This window comes from Triticum urartu, chromosome 4, assembly GCF_003073215.2.
Source record: "Triticum urartu cultivar G1812 chromosome 4, Tu2.1, whole genome shotgun sequence".
NCBI classification, from domain to species: domain Eukaryota; kingdom Viridiplantae; phylum Streptophyta; class Magnoliopsida; order Poales; family Poaceae; genus Triticum; species Triticum urartu.
The window spans coordinates 449,828,996-449,845,599 of record NC_053025.1 but is presented as its reverse complement, the minus strand read 5'-3'; the positions used below and the strand labels follow the sequence as shown (position 1 = coordinate 449,845,599).

The 16,604-nt window shown below is 40.9% G+C and overlaps 2 protein-coding genes and 1 long non-coding RNA gene across 5 annotated transcripts; 1 reads left to right on the top strand and 2 right to left on the bottom strand.

Moving 5' to 3' along the window:
* Positions 1–301: 301 nt before the first annotated feature.
* On the bottom strand, positions 302–10,030 carry LOC125551990 (6-phosphofructo-2-kinase/fructose-2,6-bisphosphatase-like). Its single transcript, XM_048715427.1, has 23 exons — positions 9,802–10,030; positions 9,650–9,713; positions 8,950–9,245; positions 7,670–7,861; positions 6,542–6,685; positions 6,112–6,204; positions 5,780–5,878; positions 5,659–5,688; positions 5,343–5,396; positions 4,857–4,910; positions 4,714–4,791; positions 3,969–4,060; positions 3,832–3,889; positions 3,669–3,743; positions 3,337–3,384; positions 2,687–2,784; positions 1,954–2,029; positions 1,818–1,880; positions 1,631–1,722; positions 1,147–1,215; positions 980–1,043; positions 828–893; positions 302–744 (listed from the first exon to the last, which is right to left on the bottom strand). Exons 1-23 carry the CDS (start codon positions 9,946–9,948, stop codon positions 643–645), a joined length of 2,154 nt encoding a protein of 717 aa, XP_048571384.1. The 5' UTR covers positions 9,949–10,030; the 3' UTR covers positions 302–642.
* Positions 10,031–10,116: 86 nt separating this feature from the next.
* Positions 10,117–15,299, top strand: LOC125551992. Of its 3 annotated transcripts, XR_007303348.1 has the most exons (5): positions 10,117–10,332; positions 12,768–12,869; positions 14,554–14,622; positions 14,718–14,928; positions 15,006–15,299. It is a non-coding gene; the product is annotated as an uncharacterized LOC125551992 (long non-coding RNA). The 3 variants fall into 3 exon arrangements; XR_007303346.1 differs by lacking the exon at positions 14,554–14,622; XR_007303347.1 differs by lacking the exon at positions 14,554–14,622 and having other exon boundaries at positions 10,195–10,332; positions 12,693–12,869.
* Positions 11,782–14,711, bottom strand: LOC125551991 (protein CHUP1, chloroplastic). The gene is made up of 5 exons (XM_048715428.1): positions 13,548–14,711; positions 12,682–12,998; positions 12,483–12,594; positions 12,137–12,268; positions 11,782–12,038 (listed from the first exon to the last, which is right to left on the bottom strand). The coding sequence occupies exons 1-5, from the start codon at positions 14,166–14,168 to the stop codon at positions 11,964–11,966; spliced, it is 1,257 nt and encodes a 418-aa protein (XP_048571385.1). The 5' UTR covers positions 14,169–14,711; the 3' UTR covers positions 11,782–11,963.
* Positions 15,300–16,604: the final 1,305 nt, after the last annotated feature.

The following is a 16,604-nucleotide window of genomic DNA, read 5'->3' as shown; positions in this document are numbered from 1 at the left end:
TGCAACCAAACACGCCCTTGATTGTTTCTACTGAACGTGCAGCAGATAGTGCTTGATTCAGGGCATCACTCTTAATCTATCCTGATATCCATATGGTACTACACGCCGAACTACTGTCGTACGCAAATTTATGAGAGAAGATTCTACTACATAAAAGGCAGTTGGCTTTGGCGCTTGATTCAGGGCATCACTTGTAATCCATATCCATATGGTACACGCCGAAATATACAGCAACACATATAGCCGGTTATATTTCACAAAGCTGAAATTCGGACTAGGTAGCGTCTCCACGCCCACGCGGTTACTTGGATCGATCGATCCCAAATCTTGGCCTTATAAACTGAATCTGTGGTGTTACATGCAAATCTTGAATTAACAAGTTCAGTTGAACATGAATGAATCCATCTGGATTGCCCCAAGCGAACCTTTACATGGCCAGCCAAAATTCAAAACTTTGATCATCTATGTGCCAGACTTCATAAAGAATGGTTCACTTTTGCACTATAGCTTTACTTCTGGACAATGAAATATAGTGATACGTTTGGGTATCATCTACATCTACATACTTCGGTAAATAAAACTATCATCCGGAAATTTATTTGTGCTGTCTGAATTGAGAGGACAGACTCCATGCGCCATGCCTCAGACCTCTGCAGTTGGGTTCACTGCGTCCATGAGTTTGTATCTTTTCTCTTCAACACCAGTGACGCCCATTTTTATCTCAATGATTGTATGAAGAGGTATCTAGAGGAACAAATGATTTCAGTCGTCATGAACAAATGATTTCAGCCATGATGATACTATAAGATGTTGCAACACGTGCTTACTTCAATCTTAGGAACTTCCTCCAGTGGTTTGTCCGCGAAATATGCATATAGTGATCTCAACACAGCCTACAAGAGTTTCTTCCCTCATACATCCATAATGCATACTTCGGTAAGAAAAGGTTTAGAAAAATGCAAAAGCTGGACACGCTTACCTGGTGAGCTATGACTACCACTGGGGCACGCTGCCTTTCAAGCTCAATTATTACAGGTTCCAATCTGCACACAGAAAATTGACAAGATTAAGAGAGGCACCAACAAGAAATACACTAGTTGAATTATGTAAAGAGGCATGTGATGGTACTAAGCAACTCGGATTAACCTCTGAATGACATCGAGGTAGGATTCTCCTCTAGGATAACGGTACCTCAGCTTGTCTTTGCGACGTGATCTAAACAGACACATACAGGTAAATGAAATCTTCTTCAAGAAAATGAGGAACAGTAAAAACAAAGACATAGATTCATAGGCACTGGATGTGCAGAGACTCCTGGATTGCTGGTTGACAGATGCTGTGTTCATATATCATGGTACGTTGTTAACCATTTCACTAAATTTCCTAACTTCATATAACAGATTTATATGAAATATTACAAGCTAAAATACTGTATAGAAAAACCCATCGATAAGGATTTGTATGATGCTCGATTAATATTGCATGATTAAAAGAACAATCCGTGGCTTGAATTTGATCAGATTGTTACTACAAAGAGTTGCTAAAATTATAGGTGCATCAATCAATATCCTGTGGCATGCCTTGTTTCCAGGGAAAAAAATGAAGCAATAAAATCAGTGAATTTACATACTCATATTCTTCAGGTTTATTTTTCTTTACTTCATCATATGTCATCCCATCACAAACACCAGCATTTATCTCATCAAGAGCACGCCATTGTATCTACAAGAAATGTTGGAAAACCATTTAGTTTTCCCAACTACAATTAGGGGCAGATAAATTTTGCTGAACTTTGTTAATTATTAATGACAACCTACCTTTGGAAATCCGATGATTGGCTGTGCAGTTAATATTGTCCTCTGGAGTGTGCTAGTCCATATCTGAATCGGATGTTGCACATATATTTAGCAAGTAGGTCTCTTTCTCAACGGTAGTAACAAAAGGCATACTTACGGAGGCGGTTCTCTCAGACTTCAGTCGCTTCTCTACAAAGCTTGCAAGTTTCCTTGAATAAACCTCCCCGACCTCACTGAATACCATTTATTTTCAGTCAGGTGAAGCCAAAGCGAAGGTTTTCAAATATAGAATGCACAGGGGGCTGACAAAAAGAAAGATGAAAACTACTGTGCCCAGGCATGTAATGACCAGGTTGTTGATTGGTATATCATTATGCACGTAGTTACTGCTATCCTTCCATCAAGGCATGCTATAATCCCCCTTTCCTTTTCCCTTTCCTCTTTTCCCTTTCCTCTTTTTCCTTTTCCATTTAATGTAAACAGAGAAGATGAATGTCCGAATCTTGCTATAGACAATAGAGGTTACTGGTATGTAAAATTAGATAATCACATGTCCAGTTTGAATAACCATGCACACTCCGGAGGTGCCATATGGATAATAAAGTCTAAGAAAGGCACTCAACTAGAAAGAGCAAAAGCCGTTCAAGAACAAGAAAAAGGCAAAAGAAAACTTAGATTAGCTAGCAAGAAAAGGATTGGTCAACTCAAATTTTATAATTTGGATCTGTAAATGTTGTCCCCTTAGTGGGCGGATGGTTTTATTGCAAGCACGAAAGATTAATAACCATTTAGAACTTCTGATGTATTGTTCCTTAGTGTAGTACCCAAATGAAACTCAGTATGGCAGCAAAGGCTAAACAACAAGACTGTAGGACAAAGAAATTAAAGACCTCAAAGATGAATCTCCACCGATTCTTCCTCTGACATTATCTAAACTTTCCCCATGCCTAGTTAACAGGATAGGACGAGGTGTAAGATGACAGTTCACCTGTAACAAAAATAAATGTATTAGTTAACAAAACAAGTAGCATTAGAACCAAAACAGCAGTGTGCCACTTAATTGCATCCGCTACTATCAGAAATAAATGGAACTCGCCCAATATAGTAATAACATAAGCCATAAGCATGATTTAGGACTGCTGTCAGTATTATGCATTCAATATCAATTTGAAAACTAGGTTAACATGGCAAGCATTGTCCCTATCGACCCTAAAGTGGTAGTAATCAATCGCCTGAAAGGTACCCCTACCCCAAATGAAACATGGTCCCATGGAAGTCTCCCTGGGTCTTATACAACATCAATTGTAAAGTACTGAGCAGAAGGAAAGATATAATTTCAATTTTCAAATATGCAGAGAACAGTGGGTAAAATTAGAGAGACCCAAGATAGATGCTTGTATCATTGAATCACTAAACATAACTCATATTGCAATTTGATCTAACATTGGATGAATTGGAAATTATAATCATAATGAACTTCAAAGCCATCAGTTAATCTTAAGGTGTGATAAGAAAAGGTTCAGATATTTTGGATATATACCAAGAAGAAGACAATCCGTCCAGGCAAGTAACCACTTATATTGTTGATCTGCATGAAAAAGTAACAGACAGATTAGGATCTTTGAAACTAGTTGCAAAGATTGCAAGTTAATAATATCGCCTTCACCACAGCAGTATATATTTGCATCTAGTCCACATATTTGGTTTTGTATAGCAAACACGAAGAGAACCGACTCTTAGATTGTATTAATAAGTATACAGTTATCACAAAATAGAAAGAAACGTCAAATGTCAAACAATGTCCACAATAGGATCAAACCGGATGAACTTTTGCTCTATTTAACATATCTCAGATTGACTGCACATACATACCTGCAATTGGCCCCCGTTCCCACTAACCATATCGATCATTTTTATGTATGACCCTTCATCTACTGGTTCATACACCTGCAGAAATTTCAAATTATTTGGGTATAGCTATTCGAAATTCCACGCACAATTTTTCCCCAAATAACACAATTCAGCAGCTATGGACCTTTTCATAATATGCCAGTCGCTCTTTGAAATCTCGCACACCCGCTTCAAAATCCGTTCTGTAATACAAACAACATCAATGACACAAGAAATGCCTTGGTATGATGTTAACAAGTGAGTAGGCAAGATGTTTCTCACTGCTCCGCATAATCAGGACTTTGTTGAACTTTCAGGCGAATATTTCTCTCAAGAACATCCTGATCATTACATATTGTTTCCACAAAGATGATCTAGAAAGTAGAACGAATGGCCAATATTAAAGAGCAGATAATTAGGTCACAAACTGTACAGTAACTCGGCATATTTAACATGTGTGGTGGCGCATTTGGTCTACATGGTGTTTTATGCGACTCAAATCAGAATATGGAGGGCAATGTTAGATGTGCAAAACAATGTCAAAGTGAGTGGTATTTTATTAAACATGTCACTTGGACCTAGCATTTGGTGCAACTCAGCTCAAAATAGCTGGTGTGATGTCAATTTATTCTGTAAATAGTGATTATTCTAGTCTTCCAGATAATAATTGTAATTACTAGGATATGTGTAAGAACTTTTGAGTAAATTTTGTTACTTGCTCCTGATTAAATTTTAGAGATCATGCTTTTAGAAATTTGTCCTTCAGAATGTGAATGCATTCACTAAGCAGGCACACACAACAATTACTTAGGCCAACACACACAGAAATGTTCACATGGAACAGTATTTGCCTCTGGAGTTTATCTGGAACATATACCCGTGAAAAATGGTTTCAGGTGTTATTTTTAGAAATGCAGGGGAAGTGGCCAGTTACACTAAAAAGTGTAGGAGTGACAAGTATCACCGATGGATCCAAATGATTCCAACTGAGAAGACACTCAAGAGCTACCGCCGATTTAATTTGTACCTTACATTTTCCTTCAGCCATTTTCATCAGCATGTTCCTTCGACTTCTTGTGCTGTTTGTGGCATCACAAATACCAACCTGCAGACCAGCAGAAATAATCAGTTGTTAAAAAAAGAGAATAAGACAAGAAAAAATTGCCTTACCTGGCCACCTTCCTCCATCCATGATAGCATATCTTCCATTGCTAATGCTGCCACCTAAAATATGCATAAAATAGTTTAGCATAAAATGCAAGAATTATGTGTTTCATGGAAAACATATAGGTTTGTTACTTTGTTATGTATGAAAATGCATGCAAACTAGATCCACAGAAAGTAAAATATTCCCTTAAGAAAACATTTTTGGGTCTGATAACCAACATTAACATATATAGAAGGAATTTGAGCTCTAGATTATCCACTTGGAAGCGGTATTACCTATTTCATCATGAACATACTTTCATAATTGTAACAGCATACTGGACACAAGTTAGTAGTCAAAATAGTGCACTAGACCATGTCATTATCAAAAATAACACACATTTGGAATTAGAGGGAGTAGCATTGCCCATGCTCTAGATTCAACATAAATACTTACAATTTCCCTGTTACTTTTGACTTTCAACATAGTGATAGTAGCAATGCACCAACCTCATTACGTGCCTCCACACCCTCCTTGTTATCTCCACGAAAGAAATCAGCAGTCTGCGCAAAAGAAAATGATGCAATTAGAGAACTCTTCCTTAACAAAACTCATAAATAGGATCACAATTTCAAAGTCCATTCAGATTCAAAATACTTCATGAGTGAATAAAATCCTATGCTGGACTCAATGGAAATGGAAATTACAAGTTCATCATTTCCCATGAAAACCACCAGAAAATTAGCCAGTTGTCAGTAGCACCTGAGCATTGTTAAAATACTCCAATGCTAGTAACAGTGATTAGGCACATAAAAATGCAAGTACCTGATTAGTGCCATGCTTGAGCCGACGGTACTATATTTGAAACATCAAAAAATACACAGGGTTAGTGATTACCATAAATATGTGCAGTTATCTGCAAAACTAGCTTAAGCTAAATGTTCACCTTTCCAACATTGAAGTGTTTTGTTTCATGACCTAACCATCGGAGATATCTTGTAAGCTTAGCTGCTGTAAAGGTCTTACCACGAGCTGGCAGCCCAACCTACAATGTCAGCACATGATTACAGAAGGACAGACAAGGTAGTTGAAACAACAGAAAATGCTTCAAGGAGTTCAGAGGAATGAGTATAACCATATTTAACTATATTCATATCTTATCAACCATAAATATATAACTGAGCAATTATCAACACAAAGAAAACCCTGAGGTAGTGCTGCACATTCTTTGTTGTTAAAATATTTGTTGAATACATACATAAATGGCATGAAAATTACCAGCACAATGACCAACTTGCGGTCCTCTTTTGGTCCGTACATCTGATCAGCTACAGCTGCTGCTGCAACAGCTCCTTCTGCTGCTGGCATACCCTGATAGCCAAAGCTGAAAGAACTTCAGATGACAGATTTGAGAACATGTATTTTTGACAGATTCAGAAACTTCATAGTACAGGACTTATCATAGGGGATGAATTTTTATTTTTAAAGAATAAACCAAAGGGTGAAGTTCCTATGTGATATATGATAGCTTGAAACAAATAAACTGATGAGTTTATACATCATAAATATTTCTACACAGTTACTGTAGTTTAAGACTCGGGAGAACTAAGTCCTGCATGAATTGCAATAACGAAGAAGTTATGGAAGTTTCAATGAGTTAAAGCTCAATGCCTATTTAGCACATACCAAATAGCTCAACAATACATACCAACTTTGCTTCAGAATCCTGCTTGATGTTGCTCGTTGAAACGGTTTCGTTTGTTGGTCTAGCAAACCTTGGTGAACCAACACCTCTATCTACAAAGACTGCCTTTTGTTCTTCCTGTGACGGAGTATGTCTTCCATCTACATCCTGAGGCATAAGTTATAAATCATTCCTAGTGTTGATATTAACAGGAGCTCCTCTATCCAAATGTAGGAAAATGTAGACATATATATTTCAAAAAGTTTGTTCTAATCTGAATGGGATGTGTTCGTCTCCTTTGGCTGTTGACCAGATGACAATGATAGCAGACACATAAAGAGTGGTATATGCAACAGGGGTTCAGCCAAGGCGGCTTTGTGGAAGCAGCTATGGCCTGAAGTCTGGAACAATCCCAGGCCTGCCCCCTGAGCGTCGGCTTTGGGTAGCCTGACAAATGCATGTTTAGTTCTCTCATACTATCCTAGTCTTATTAGCAATAGTTATATTTTAATCCTCCCATGAGGCCTAAATCAGAAATATATATATTTAATGATAAACAAAAGCTTCTTCAGTTGCTACAGAAAATAATTGCAATGTTTCAGTTCATAGACATAGAAAGCGAACCAACTGTATGGTACATGTGCATATTAAACGAGTTTCAGTCTCTAACACATACAGATAAGTCCATCCATAAGATGAACATCCATTATCTGTTGACTTACATAATGCAGAAACTTTTGATAAGGCTTAAGTTCAAACAAGTAAAGAAAATCTGGTAGATCCATGACCACAAGAAAAAAATCCAAGCACGTCATTCGTAACGAGTCACATTTCCTAACATATATAACATAATAACAGAAACTTTTCCTGGCTCATAATCTCATTTAACTTAAATCAATTCAACCTCTCCTTTCTTTTCTGAACGAACAAAAGACATATGAGAAAGTAGCTCATTTGTTTGGATATCTAAAGAAACGGATGACACTATTGAAGAAAGTGGCTTCTATTAAAGCTGCCTAAATTTGCACATAGTTTACTAAAAAGGGCAGCAACTACCATCTATAATGGATTGTATAAATGAATAAATGTCGACGCTACATGATTTAAAGCTAACAGTCAATTCTGAATAGAGCAGAGAAAACTAAGTCATACCTTCTTTGTGTTAGCATAATGATTCAGGGGTGCGTCACCTTTGATCAAATTGTTTGGTGAGATACCGGTGTCCAATAAAGAGCGGGGATTCTCAGTCAAGTTAGCTGCATAAACAACACCTGAGCCCATGTTGGGTGTTGTTGGAACTACATACTTCTCTAAATCAAGCTCCAAACCAGAAGCGAAGTCATTCTGCTTGAAGGAAAAAGACAAAATTGGCAGAACAGAAAAGGAAGCACCACCTATAGTGCAATAGAAACACAGGCAACAGCTTTGTGGGAAGAATTTATTTTTTTAAGTACACAGTAACAAACACTGCTCCTGCCTTCGGAAAGACCCTTGAACCTACTTCTTTACACTAATATATTTTGCCAAACCTGGGTGTCACACTTCGCATAAAGACAGCTTGAACATGAGTGGGGCAGTCTAAATTAGTTAGGGCAACTAACTTTTAGGTCACATAAGTACCTTGTGCTAAATGCAATTTGGTCTTTTCCCGCAGTCCTACACTGGGACGTTTTTTACCATTTGATTTTCTGCTTGGTTTGATATATTTTAAATGCTTGCAGTTCTCCTAAAGGTAAAATCTGTCACCATTCTGGGGTTTTAAAGGCATTACTCCAATACTTCCACTGGTCACAACTTCTTGTGACCATTGGAAGCATGCCATTGAACTTTTTGACATTTGACCACTAGAGTAAAATGGCAACTCACTGTGAAATACTTCCATAATATTACGAACTTTAAATATCTGTAACGGAAACTAATGGCCAAGCATCTCAAACACCATGATGACCGGAGAGAGTAGGTTACATTCACAAGAACACAAGAGCTGAAACATCAAAGTAATATGTAAGATGTACTGTCAGTCATGGTTCTGAAATCTGCTGGGTACTTGGTCAGTTTCACACCCTCTTGAGTGAACACATCACTTCATTACACCAATTAATAGCAGGGAAATGGGAACGTGTTGAAACAAGTGAGTTTTGCTAGGAACCAGACATGAGGTCCAGGTCCACAAGCAAGTAGCAAGCTGCCTCAAACAGTCAACCTATTACATAGCACCCTCTAAGGTATCGGACTGTTAACAACAAAGCATTGGCTGGAAACTAGATGCTACAAACAGTCAAACACTACTTTCAAAGAAACCAGGTTTTTGCAAAATAAGCATATATACTATCCGTTAAAAGATTATTAGAGGGTTAGGTTTACAATTTCCTAATTACATTCGGCAGCACCATAATACAGAAGTAAGATAAAGCATATAAAAGAATTCAAACCTCGTCCCTGGCTTCAGTCTCAGTGTTCATAACGACATCATAGGTCCCTCGCACCCTTGAAGGCTGAAGATTCTCCTGATGAGCCTTCCAGCTTGCGGCTAGGTCAAATGGGGACAACATCTCTGTCTCAACCCAAACCTTACACTCAAGTGAATCTTTCTCAGTGAGTTTAAAGACTGCATCCGTCATTTCCACTTGATTGCTCCCGCAACCTAGCGGTCGGTTCGGTCCCTCCTCAACAATGCACTCTGAGCTATCGGCTTTTGGCTTCAATAGTAACTTGAAATCCAGTGTTTCTAACAAAACATAACAAATAAAGGGCATAAAACTAGTCAGGATGCTCAAAAAACTGAAGAGAATCTAACTCCATGCGTATGTAGTAAGTAAACAACTCAGTTAACCAGAGCATAGCAAATGATCAGCTGAAGAATCACTTTATTTCATTTCGAAGGCCCAACTTCATGTACTACATTGTTATACTCAGCAATGACAAATCACTAGTTCATGACAAAATATGTACACACATTAAACAGACAGGAGACAGCCCCAATAAACAATTAAAGCCCAACCCAACAACTCAAACAAGAGCATCCCAGCAGCATGACACAGCAAGATAGCTCATCATAGCGCAAACCTCCTCAGAAGGGATCTCAAACCCACATGGAGTTGTCGAACAGCATGATAAAATGAGCCAACTCACCGTGTCGAGAAGGGAGGACGCAGCTGAGCTCCCAAATGGCGGCCGCGGCCCGCTCCATCGGCAGCTGCGAACACCACCAGGAAAAAGAAATTCCATCAATCTCCGCACGGGAAACACACTCGCGAACAAGAGGGGATGGATGCGACGCTTACGGCTTTGGTAGGGTCCCACGAGCCGGCGGCGGGGTGGGAGCCGAAGAGGTGAGGGGCGAGGTCGAGCGCCGCCAGGCGGGGGCTCTCCAACTTGACCGAGACATACTGGTGGTCGGATACGCCGCCGGAGCTCGCCGCCGTCGCCATCGCCGGGGAGGCCAGAAGGGGGACTTGGAAGGTGCCGGAAGGAAGAAAAGCGAGCGCGTCGGTATCGTCTTTTCGTGCGACTGTCAAGTGGGGCCACGAGGGGAGGTGCGATGGTGGTAGATCCCTTCGTAATCCGCAACAGCTGGTGGGGCCGGAAACGTACCTGGCCCACCAGCCAGCCTAGGAATGTCCGATGACAACAGCAATACCGCCGGCCGACGACGGCGGGCGAAGCGTCTCAGCGCGGAGAAAGGGGGCGAGCAGCCTAGAGAGAGGGAGAGAGATACGCGGGAAGCAGGCGGTGCCGCGGGGAGACGCCGTCATATGGACCGGCCCGCCGCCGCCGTTTTTTTCCGCCGCACCAGCAAGGGCTACATGATCCAGGTATTTTTGGGGGGTGGCTGATTCCTTTTTTTTTCGCGGGTAAGGTGGCTGATTTCCTTCCTTTCCCGTCTGTGTGATGCTCTTGTAGATACTGCAGCACGTCTGTGTGATGCTCTTGTAGATACTGCAGCACGTCTGTGTGATGCTCTTGTAGATATTGCAGCAGCCTGCCAGCTCCATGCATTCGTGCTTGGTTTGCTCGCGCATCTCTGTTTGGGTAGTTGAGTAATCTCGCAAATTCTTTCCACCATTGGTGGATTGTGCAAATTCTTTTGAGGGTTATATATAGGTGGTATTCTTATTGCTTACGGACAATATTAGCTGCTAAAGAAGTAAATGACGTTGTTGATTCGAAACAATGCAGCAGTTAATAGCAGAATCTGAAATGGTAGGCGCCGTAGAGCGAAGTTGATTGGTGCCCGTGTTTTTTTTTCCTTGACAGCAACCTTGTAGATTTTCTCTGGTTTGTGGATCTTTGGCGCCGGGAACACTTGCACATTTTGCCAAACCGCATGATCCTGCTGCCTTCGATCCAAAACACGATTTGAGACGATAGTACTTCTTAAGATTTTCTGTAGCTTATTGTTAGACCATCCTCATCACATTTATGCTTAATCGGAAGCCTAAGGAGAGATATGGTTTGGCAATTGTTACTTAATGGGAAGCATTTACAGCCAATTTGCTCTTGAGCAAACCTCAGACAAATTCTAACAAGAAAAAACCTTATTCAATGTGCACTAACAGTTGTGAATCTTACTCTTTAGGAATGAAGGGCACATACTGTCGTCCTATCTGTATAGTAGGATTATACTGTCGTCCTATCTGTATAATAGGATTATACTGCCGTCCTCTGTATAATAGGGCTATCCACCATTGGTGGATTGTGGGAAATGTCGGGCTTATGGTGCTTAGGTGGTATTTTTATTGCTACAGACAACTAGAGCTCCTGAGAAGTAGAGGCTGTTGTTGATTCAGCGTGCACTTGAACACCCTCAACAGCGGAATCTGAAAAGGTAGGCGCCCTAGGTAAAAGTGGATTTGTCTGCTTTTTTTATGGGAAAACTGGATGTATCTGATACTCTTGTCAGTTGTCGCATAAATGCTGTGCAGGTCTGAATACTTGGAGCAGACATCTAGTTTTTGAGCATTTACAGCCAATTTGCTCTTTAGCAAACCTCAGACAAATTCTAACAAGAAAAAATCGTATTCAGTGTGCCCTAACAATTGTGAACCTCACTCCTTAGGAATGAAGGGCACATACTGTCGTCCTGTCTGTATCCGTAAATTATGCCATTTCCAGATTCTTACTTGATACTTCATGGTACGACCACCTAACAATCAAAGGGTTGGCTCTTGTTTTCTTTTATTAACCAGCCTCGAATGAAATTTTAGAATGTTCCCAAAAGGTGTACTTAAATTAAGAGTGGTGAGTGGATGCACTTAGAATTCTCAGGCTTCAAATTGCATCCAAGAGGTCCGCATCTTAGATGCAAAATAATTAAGTTAAGAAAATTGTTCACGGAATTATCCTGGAGACTAGTGGAGTCGACCTGGAGCCAACCTCGGCAAAACTTAATTATGTCCATTGCATCCCAATGATGCTTATTTGAACCCATATATGATCCATCAGATCACTCTGACTTGCTTGCATACGTCTTGAGTTCTTGGAACGCTTTCCGGCAACCTTCATCAAAGCCACCCGCAAGCTGCAAATTTGGTTTGTTGAAGTTACCTTGGTTAGTTAGTTTGTAGGTAGCAACTCATAATGCCATCCGAAAGTAATTCATGATTGTGGTAGAATTACCTGATGTATTCGGAAGGCAAAGCGGACACCTTGCAGGAGCAGTTCCTCATCATTTACAAATGGATCGGACTTCAGTGCATTCATAATGCGGTTCATGTATTCTTTTGCAAGCTTCAATGAAGCGGTCTTTAGCTGTTAACATAGCAAGAGGATACTTCATATATGATATGTCTATTAGACACGAATTTATAGCTAAAAGGGTAGTGGGATAATTCCAATGTGTACCACATAACTCATAAGTTGGTTTGGAGTTGAAGACGAGTTTGTAAAATGCACTTAACTCTGTCTTCTCTATTATATCAAACTGATGAAAAAGATGGATAGTTTGGGAGTAGATGGTACATACTTGGCTTATGATTCCAGAATCAAGCATCCAATCCCATGGGATCATGAGATCCTTGTATCTTCCACTTGCACTGTCCCTTATTTTTTCAGTATTGTGAATACCTTGTTCAATTCTACAAGGGGAAGTATGAATCATGTCATATTGTTGAAAGTTTGACAATGTAACAGCCTTACTAAATGCATGCAGTTCGTCTACTCACTTATCCTGTAGGGCTTGCATGCGCTTCAAAGCCATAGGTGTAGCCACTCTCCTGTCGTCGTGAAATGATGATGCTTCTGCTTCCAGGTTCTTCAGATCCCGGTAGGTGAATGCTGCTTCTCTCATGGCATCTGCTTTCTTCTCAGGCCAGTTAGGGAAGTGCTTGAGCACTGCCCGTTCGTCTATCAGGTATGATAGTTCCCCATCTAGCCACTTAACAAACTCTTCAACATCGGCTATTTCCTTGTATGCTGCATTCTGAACTTCCCTTGCCAGGAAGCTAATGAATTCACCCTGATTTTCTACATCTGATTTAATCTGTTGGAACACAATCATAAGGGAATGTTTTTGGATTGCTGAGGAAATTAATGATCTATACAGAATAATAGGGAGAAAACATGACTCAGATGTACATTAAAAGATTATTCGTACTAAAAGAATAAAGAGTTATATAACATTATCAACTGCAGGAGGGAAACAGAAAAATCAGAAGAACATGTCGCATGCTCTTAAACTAACGCATGGCATTGCTTTTTGATGCATAAGGAAAAGATATCATATATTGTGGTGTATTCGTAGGGTTTTAAAGATGAGTGAAAATTTTACACAATAAAAAATTACTATTTATGAAATGGGAGAGATGTTTAAAGAATAGTCTATCTATTGAGATATTGTCTTTAATACAGCAACGAACTGGTAACTGTCATGCGGGAGGAAATATTGTGCAATTGTCATACTACTCATACTCTTGTTGCTTATGTTGGTTCGAAAAGAAAAGAAAAATTAAACTAAGAAAGGAATTGGCAGCTAAGTAAACAGTATATCATATGCACATCTAAAAATAGATAGAAAATCATATGTACTTACAGCTATAACATAAGCTGATCTGTTCTCTATCTCCCCGATCATGTCTCGGCTGTTAGTAGCTACTGGAATTCCCACAGATCCAGACTTCGCATCGCTTTTGCCTTCTCTTCTTACTAACAACCGGTACAACTCAACTACCTCTGGCACCCTTTGGACTCCCTTGGTGCTCTTCAGTAATCTGGAAGGTAGGGGAGGTGGCGGTGGAGGAGGAGGACCCATGGATCCTTCCTTTTTTGCCTTGATGATCGGTTGGATGCACGTCGGACTTGGTGGTGGATTTGGAACCCTTGGTGCTCTTGATTTCACAGACGGTGTCCTAGAAAATTGCTGCCTGCTGTAACATGCCGAGCTGTTTAGATCCATAGCTTCCTTCACATCATCATTGTTGTGAACAAACTGTTTTTCCTTGAAGTAGTTGTTGCTGGTGGCAGAATTCTCCGGCTTCTTCCACATTATCTTTCTCTCAGTATCCTGCCCTTCAAGTGAGGAGACTTGGCCTTTTAGACGGCTGACTTGATGCCTCAGTTGCTTGTTCTCCTCTTCCAGAGTGTGGTTCCTCTCGATCAGGCCATGGAGCTTGCTTCTCAGAAGTGCAACACATGCATCACCCTCCCTCATCATCTCTTCTTCGCCAGAGGAGCTGATCTCTCTGTATGGTGGTACTGATTACTCTCGTATAATCTATATATGTCTCCTACTTCATCACTCATATAATTCTGTGGAGCACTAAAGGAGATGTAAGTGAGCTTCTGTACAATTCTGTTGAGTCTAGCCAAGAGGAACTTACATATGTGCAGGGAAGAACTGGTGGAACATAAAGTTAGGTAGGAGGTGCTGCTGCTAGGCTAATTACTTGTCCTTCAAGTGATTGCTATGGGGTACCTATCTTCTTTGTGTAACTTCACTAAAGAAATTCAGTCGTACAAGCTTGTGTGTTTCTCTTTTCCTTTTGTGTACGACTATTTTCCAATTCTATCATACATAATTTACCGCCGTCTATGTTCAGTTCACTTGGCTGGTATATTTTTTAGATTTACCTTGAGCTGTCGGTGTGCTATTTTACACCAACCAAGAGGTAAAGGTTTTTGATCACTCTTCTTTCTCTAAAAAATATGTCATTTTCCTTCATGCTTGTTTTCTTGTGATTGGGCTTTTTTCCTTTTTGTGAAGTTGTGACAGCAAAGCCTGAATACAAGCTTTCTTCTGCCTCAAGCTGTGTAAAAGGAACTCAGATGGAACTCCTTTACCAGCCCTGGACACCTTTGGCTAATAAGACCAAGTGAATATTTTGAAAAGTAGAGGGACAAGAAGAAACAAAATAAAGCTGAGCAAAAGAAGGGGGGAAGCAGATCTGAATGTGTTTATCTTTCAAAACACACAGGTATTGTTACACTCCTTGGAACTGTAGCTCCTGCTGTAACAATCCTATTCCTCACCCATGTGTTTTGATTGCTGAAGATTTCTGGTGAAGCCTTTCCTACCTGTATCTGAACAGCATTGGGCATCTGTTTATGCCACCAAATATAGGCGGTAGCAGAACCCCGAAAACGACATATCAGTAGGTTTAGAAAAAGGAGTCCCTACAAAGGAAGATTCTGGCAATGTTATAAAGAAAATGTAGAAATAAACTGTTACAGGATGACAGCAGATTAAGCTGGCATCAAAGGTTACTCTGTGTACTCTGAGATACAGGTACCATTGTAAAGTCCCTGATCCGTAGGGAATTGCAGCCATGTTTAAAGAGTTCATTGATTTCGCTGCGTCAGTTTCCATGCTCGGATTGGGTGTGATTTGTGTAGAATGCGATCTCACTACCTGGTTGGTGGATGTACTACATACATATATGCAGTGCGGTGCATCAACTGTGAAAGATGCTTTGCATGGACCCCTTGTGACTGCGTGTACCATTACGCCTAACGATGTACCAACAATTGCACTCATAAATGGAAGGAGTGTCTGGGACTGAGTAGTGATCATTTTCAATTATTCATACTGTATAAGCTACAGAAGCTGGACGACAAACTTGGCAAATATGGAGATCATATATGCCAGATTATCTCCCCAGGTAAGCATTGCTTTCATGAGTTTTTCAGCTGTGCTAATGTGCAATGCCAACCAAAAATGCATTCATGCTTAATGATTCACATACCCTCTATTAAGTTCATCTGAAATCAACAAATGTTCTTTTCCTAAGCATAATCAGCACAGTTGATAATCATGTTTGCTTTCCTTTATCAAATGTTTTTCCTATATACTATTTCCTCTGTCCCATAATATAAAAGCGTTTTTGACTTATACTCGCCGGTTGCCAGGGTGAAAGTGAGTCCCACTCCATCCGTTTGGCGTTGCCTGTTGGATTGTAGTAGTACGAGTACTTGGGTCTTGGTATAGCGGGCCGTGTAGAAAGAAAGAAAGAAATCTTGGCAGTGCAGCCATCGGCGTCAGGCTTTTTCTGGTGAAGTTTGGGCGGTGCTTGCCTGACCCGACGTTTGTACTGGACTGCTGCCCTACTGGACAGTGGATCGTTGTCAGAGTACAGAAAATAGACCAGATTTCTTCACGGAAACTGACGGCCTTGAATCTGGATAGTGTCGGCACACCTGCTTGTCCCGGTGAGTCATCCCATCACACGATTTCAGATCACGGGAGTTTTTTTTACAGCTGATCACGAGACATCGTAGTTAGAGCAACTCCAACGGGTCGACCCAAACGGACGGTGTTTTTGTCCGCTTTTTGTCCGTTTGGGTCGGCCGCCCGTCCGTCGTCCGTCCTTTTTTAGTTTTGGGTCGGCAGTGCGTCCAACGGGCCGACCCATTTCATGACCGTGCGCGTTTAACATCATGCCGTCGCCCTGGTTTTGGCGCTCCAGCGCGCGGGAAAGGTTCGCGCGCACGGGGAAAGCGGCCTAGCGCGCACTGGTTTTGGCGCTCCAGCGCGCGGGAAAGGTTCGCGCGCGCCGCGGCCGACACTCGCTATAAAAAAGGCGCTCCCTCCACACTCTGTCGGCCGCCCACTCTCGCCGCCTGGGCGCTTCGGATTTTCGTGGAGTCCGCGAGC

What these genes read in the sequence shown, in the direction of transcription:
- LOC125551991 (XM_048715428.1), bottom strand. Translation starts at nt 14,168, where the DNA reads ATGATGAGGGAGGGTGATGCATGTGTTGCACTTCTGAGAAGCAAGCTC. An exon ending in GATCAGCTTATGTTATAGCT is followed by an intron (nt 12,999 to 13,547) that starts GTAAGTACATAT and finishes GTGTTCCAACAG; the next exon opens with ATTAAATCAGATGTAGAAAA. An exon ending in TTGCCTTCCGAATACATCAG is followed by an intron (nt 12,039 to 12,136) that starts GTAATTCTACCA and finishes CCAAATTTGCAG; the next exon opens with CTTGCGGGTGGCTTTGATGA.
- LOC125551990 (XM_048715427.1), bottom strand. Translation starts at nt 9,948, where the DNA reads ATGGCGACGGCGGCGAGCTCCGGCGGCGTATCCGACCACCAGTATGTC. An exon ending in TGGCTGAAGGAAAATGTAAG is followed by an intron (nt 4,061 to 4,713) that starts GTACAAATTAAA and finishes TCTACTTTCTAG; the next exon opens with ATCATCTTTGTGGAAACAAT. An exon ending in AGTCTGAGAGAACCGCCTCC is followed by an intron (nt 1,881 to 1,953) that starts GTAAGTATGCCT and finishes CATCCGATTCAG; the next exon opens with ATATGGACTAGCACACTCCA.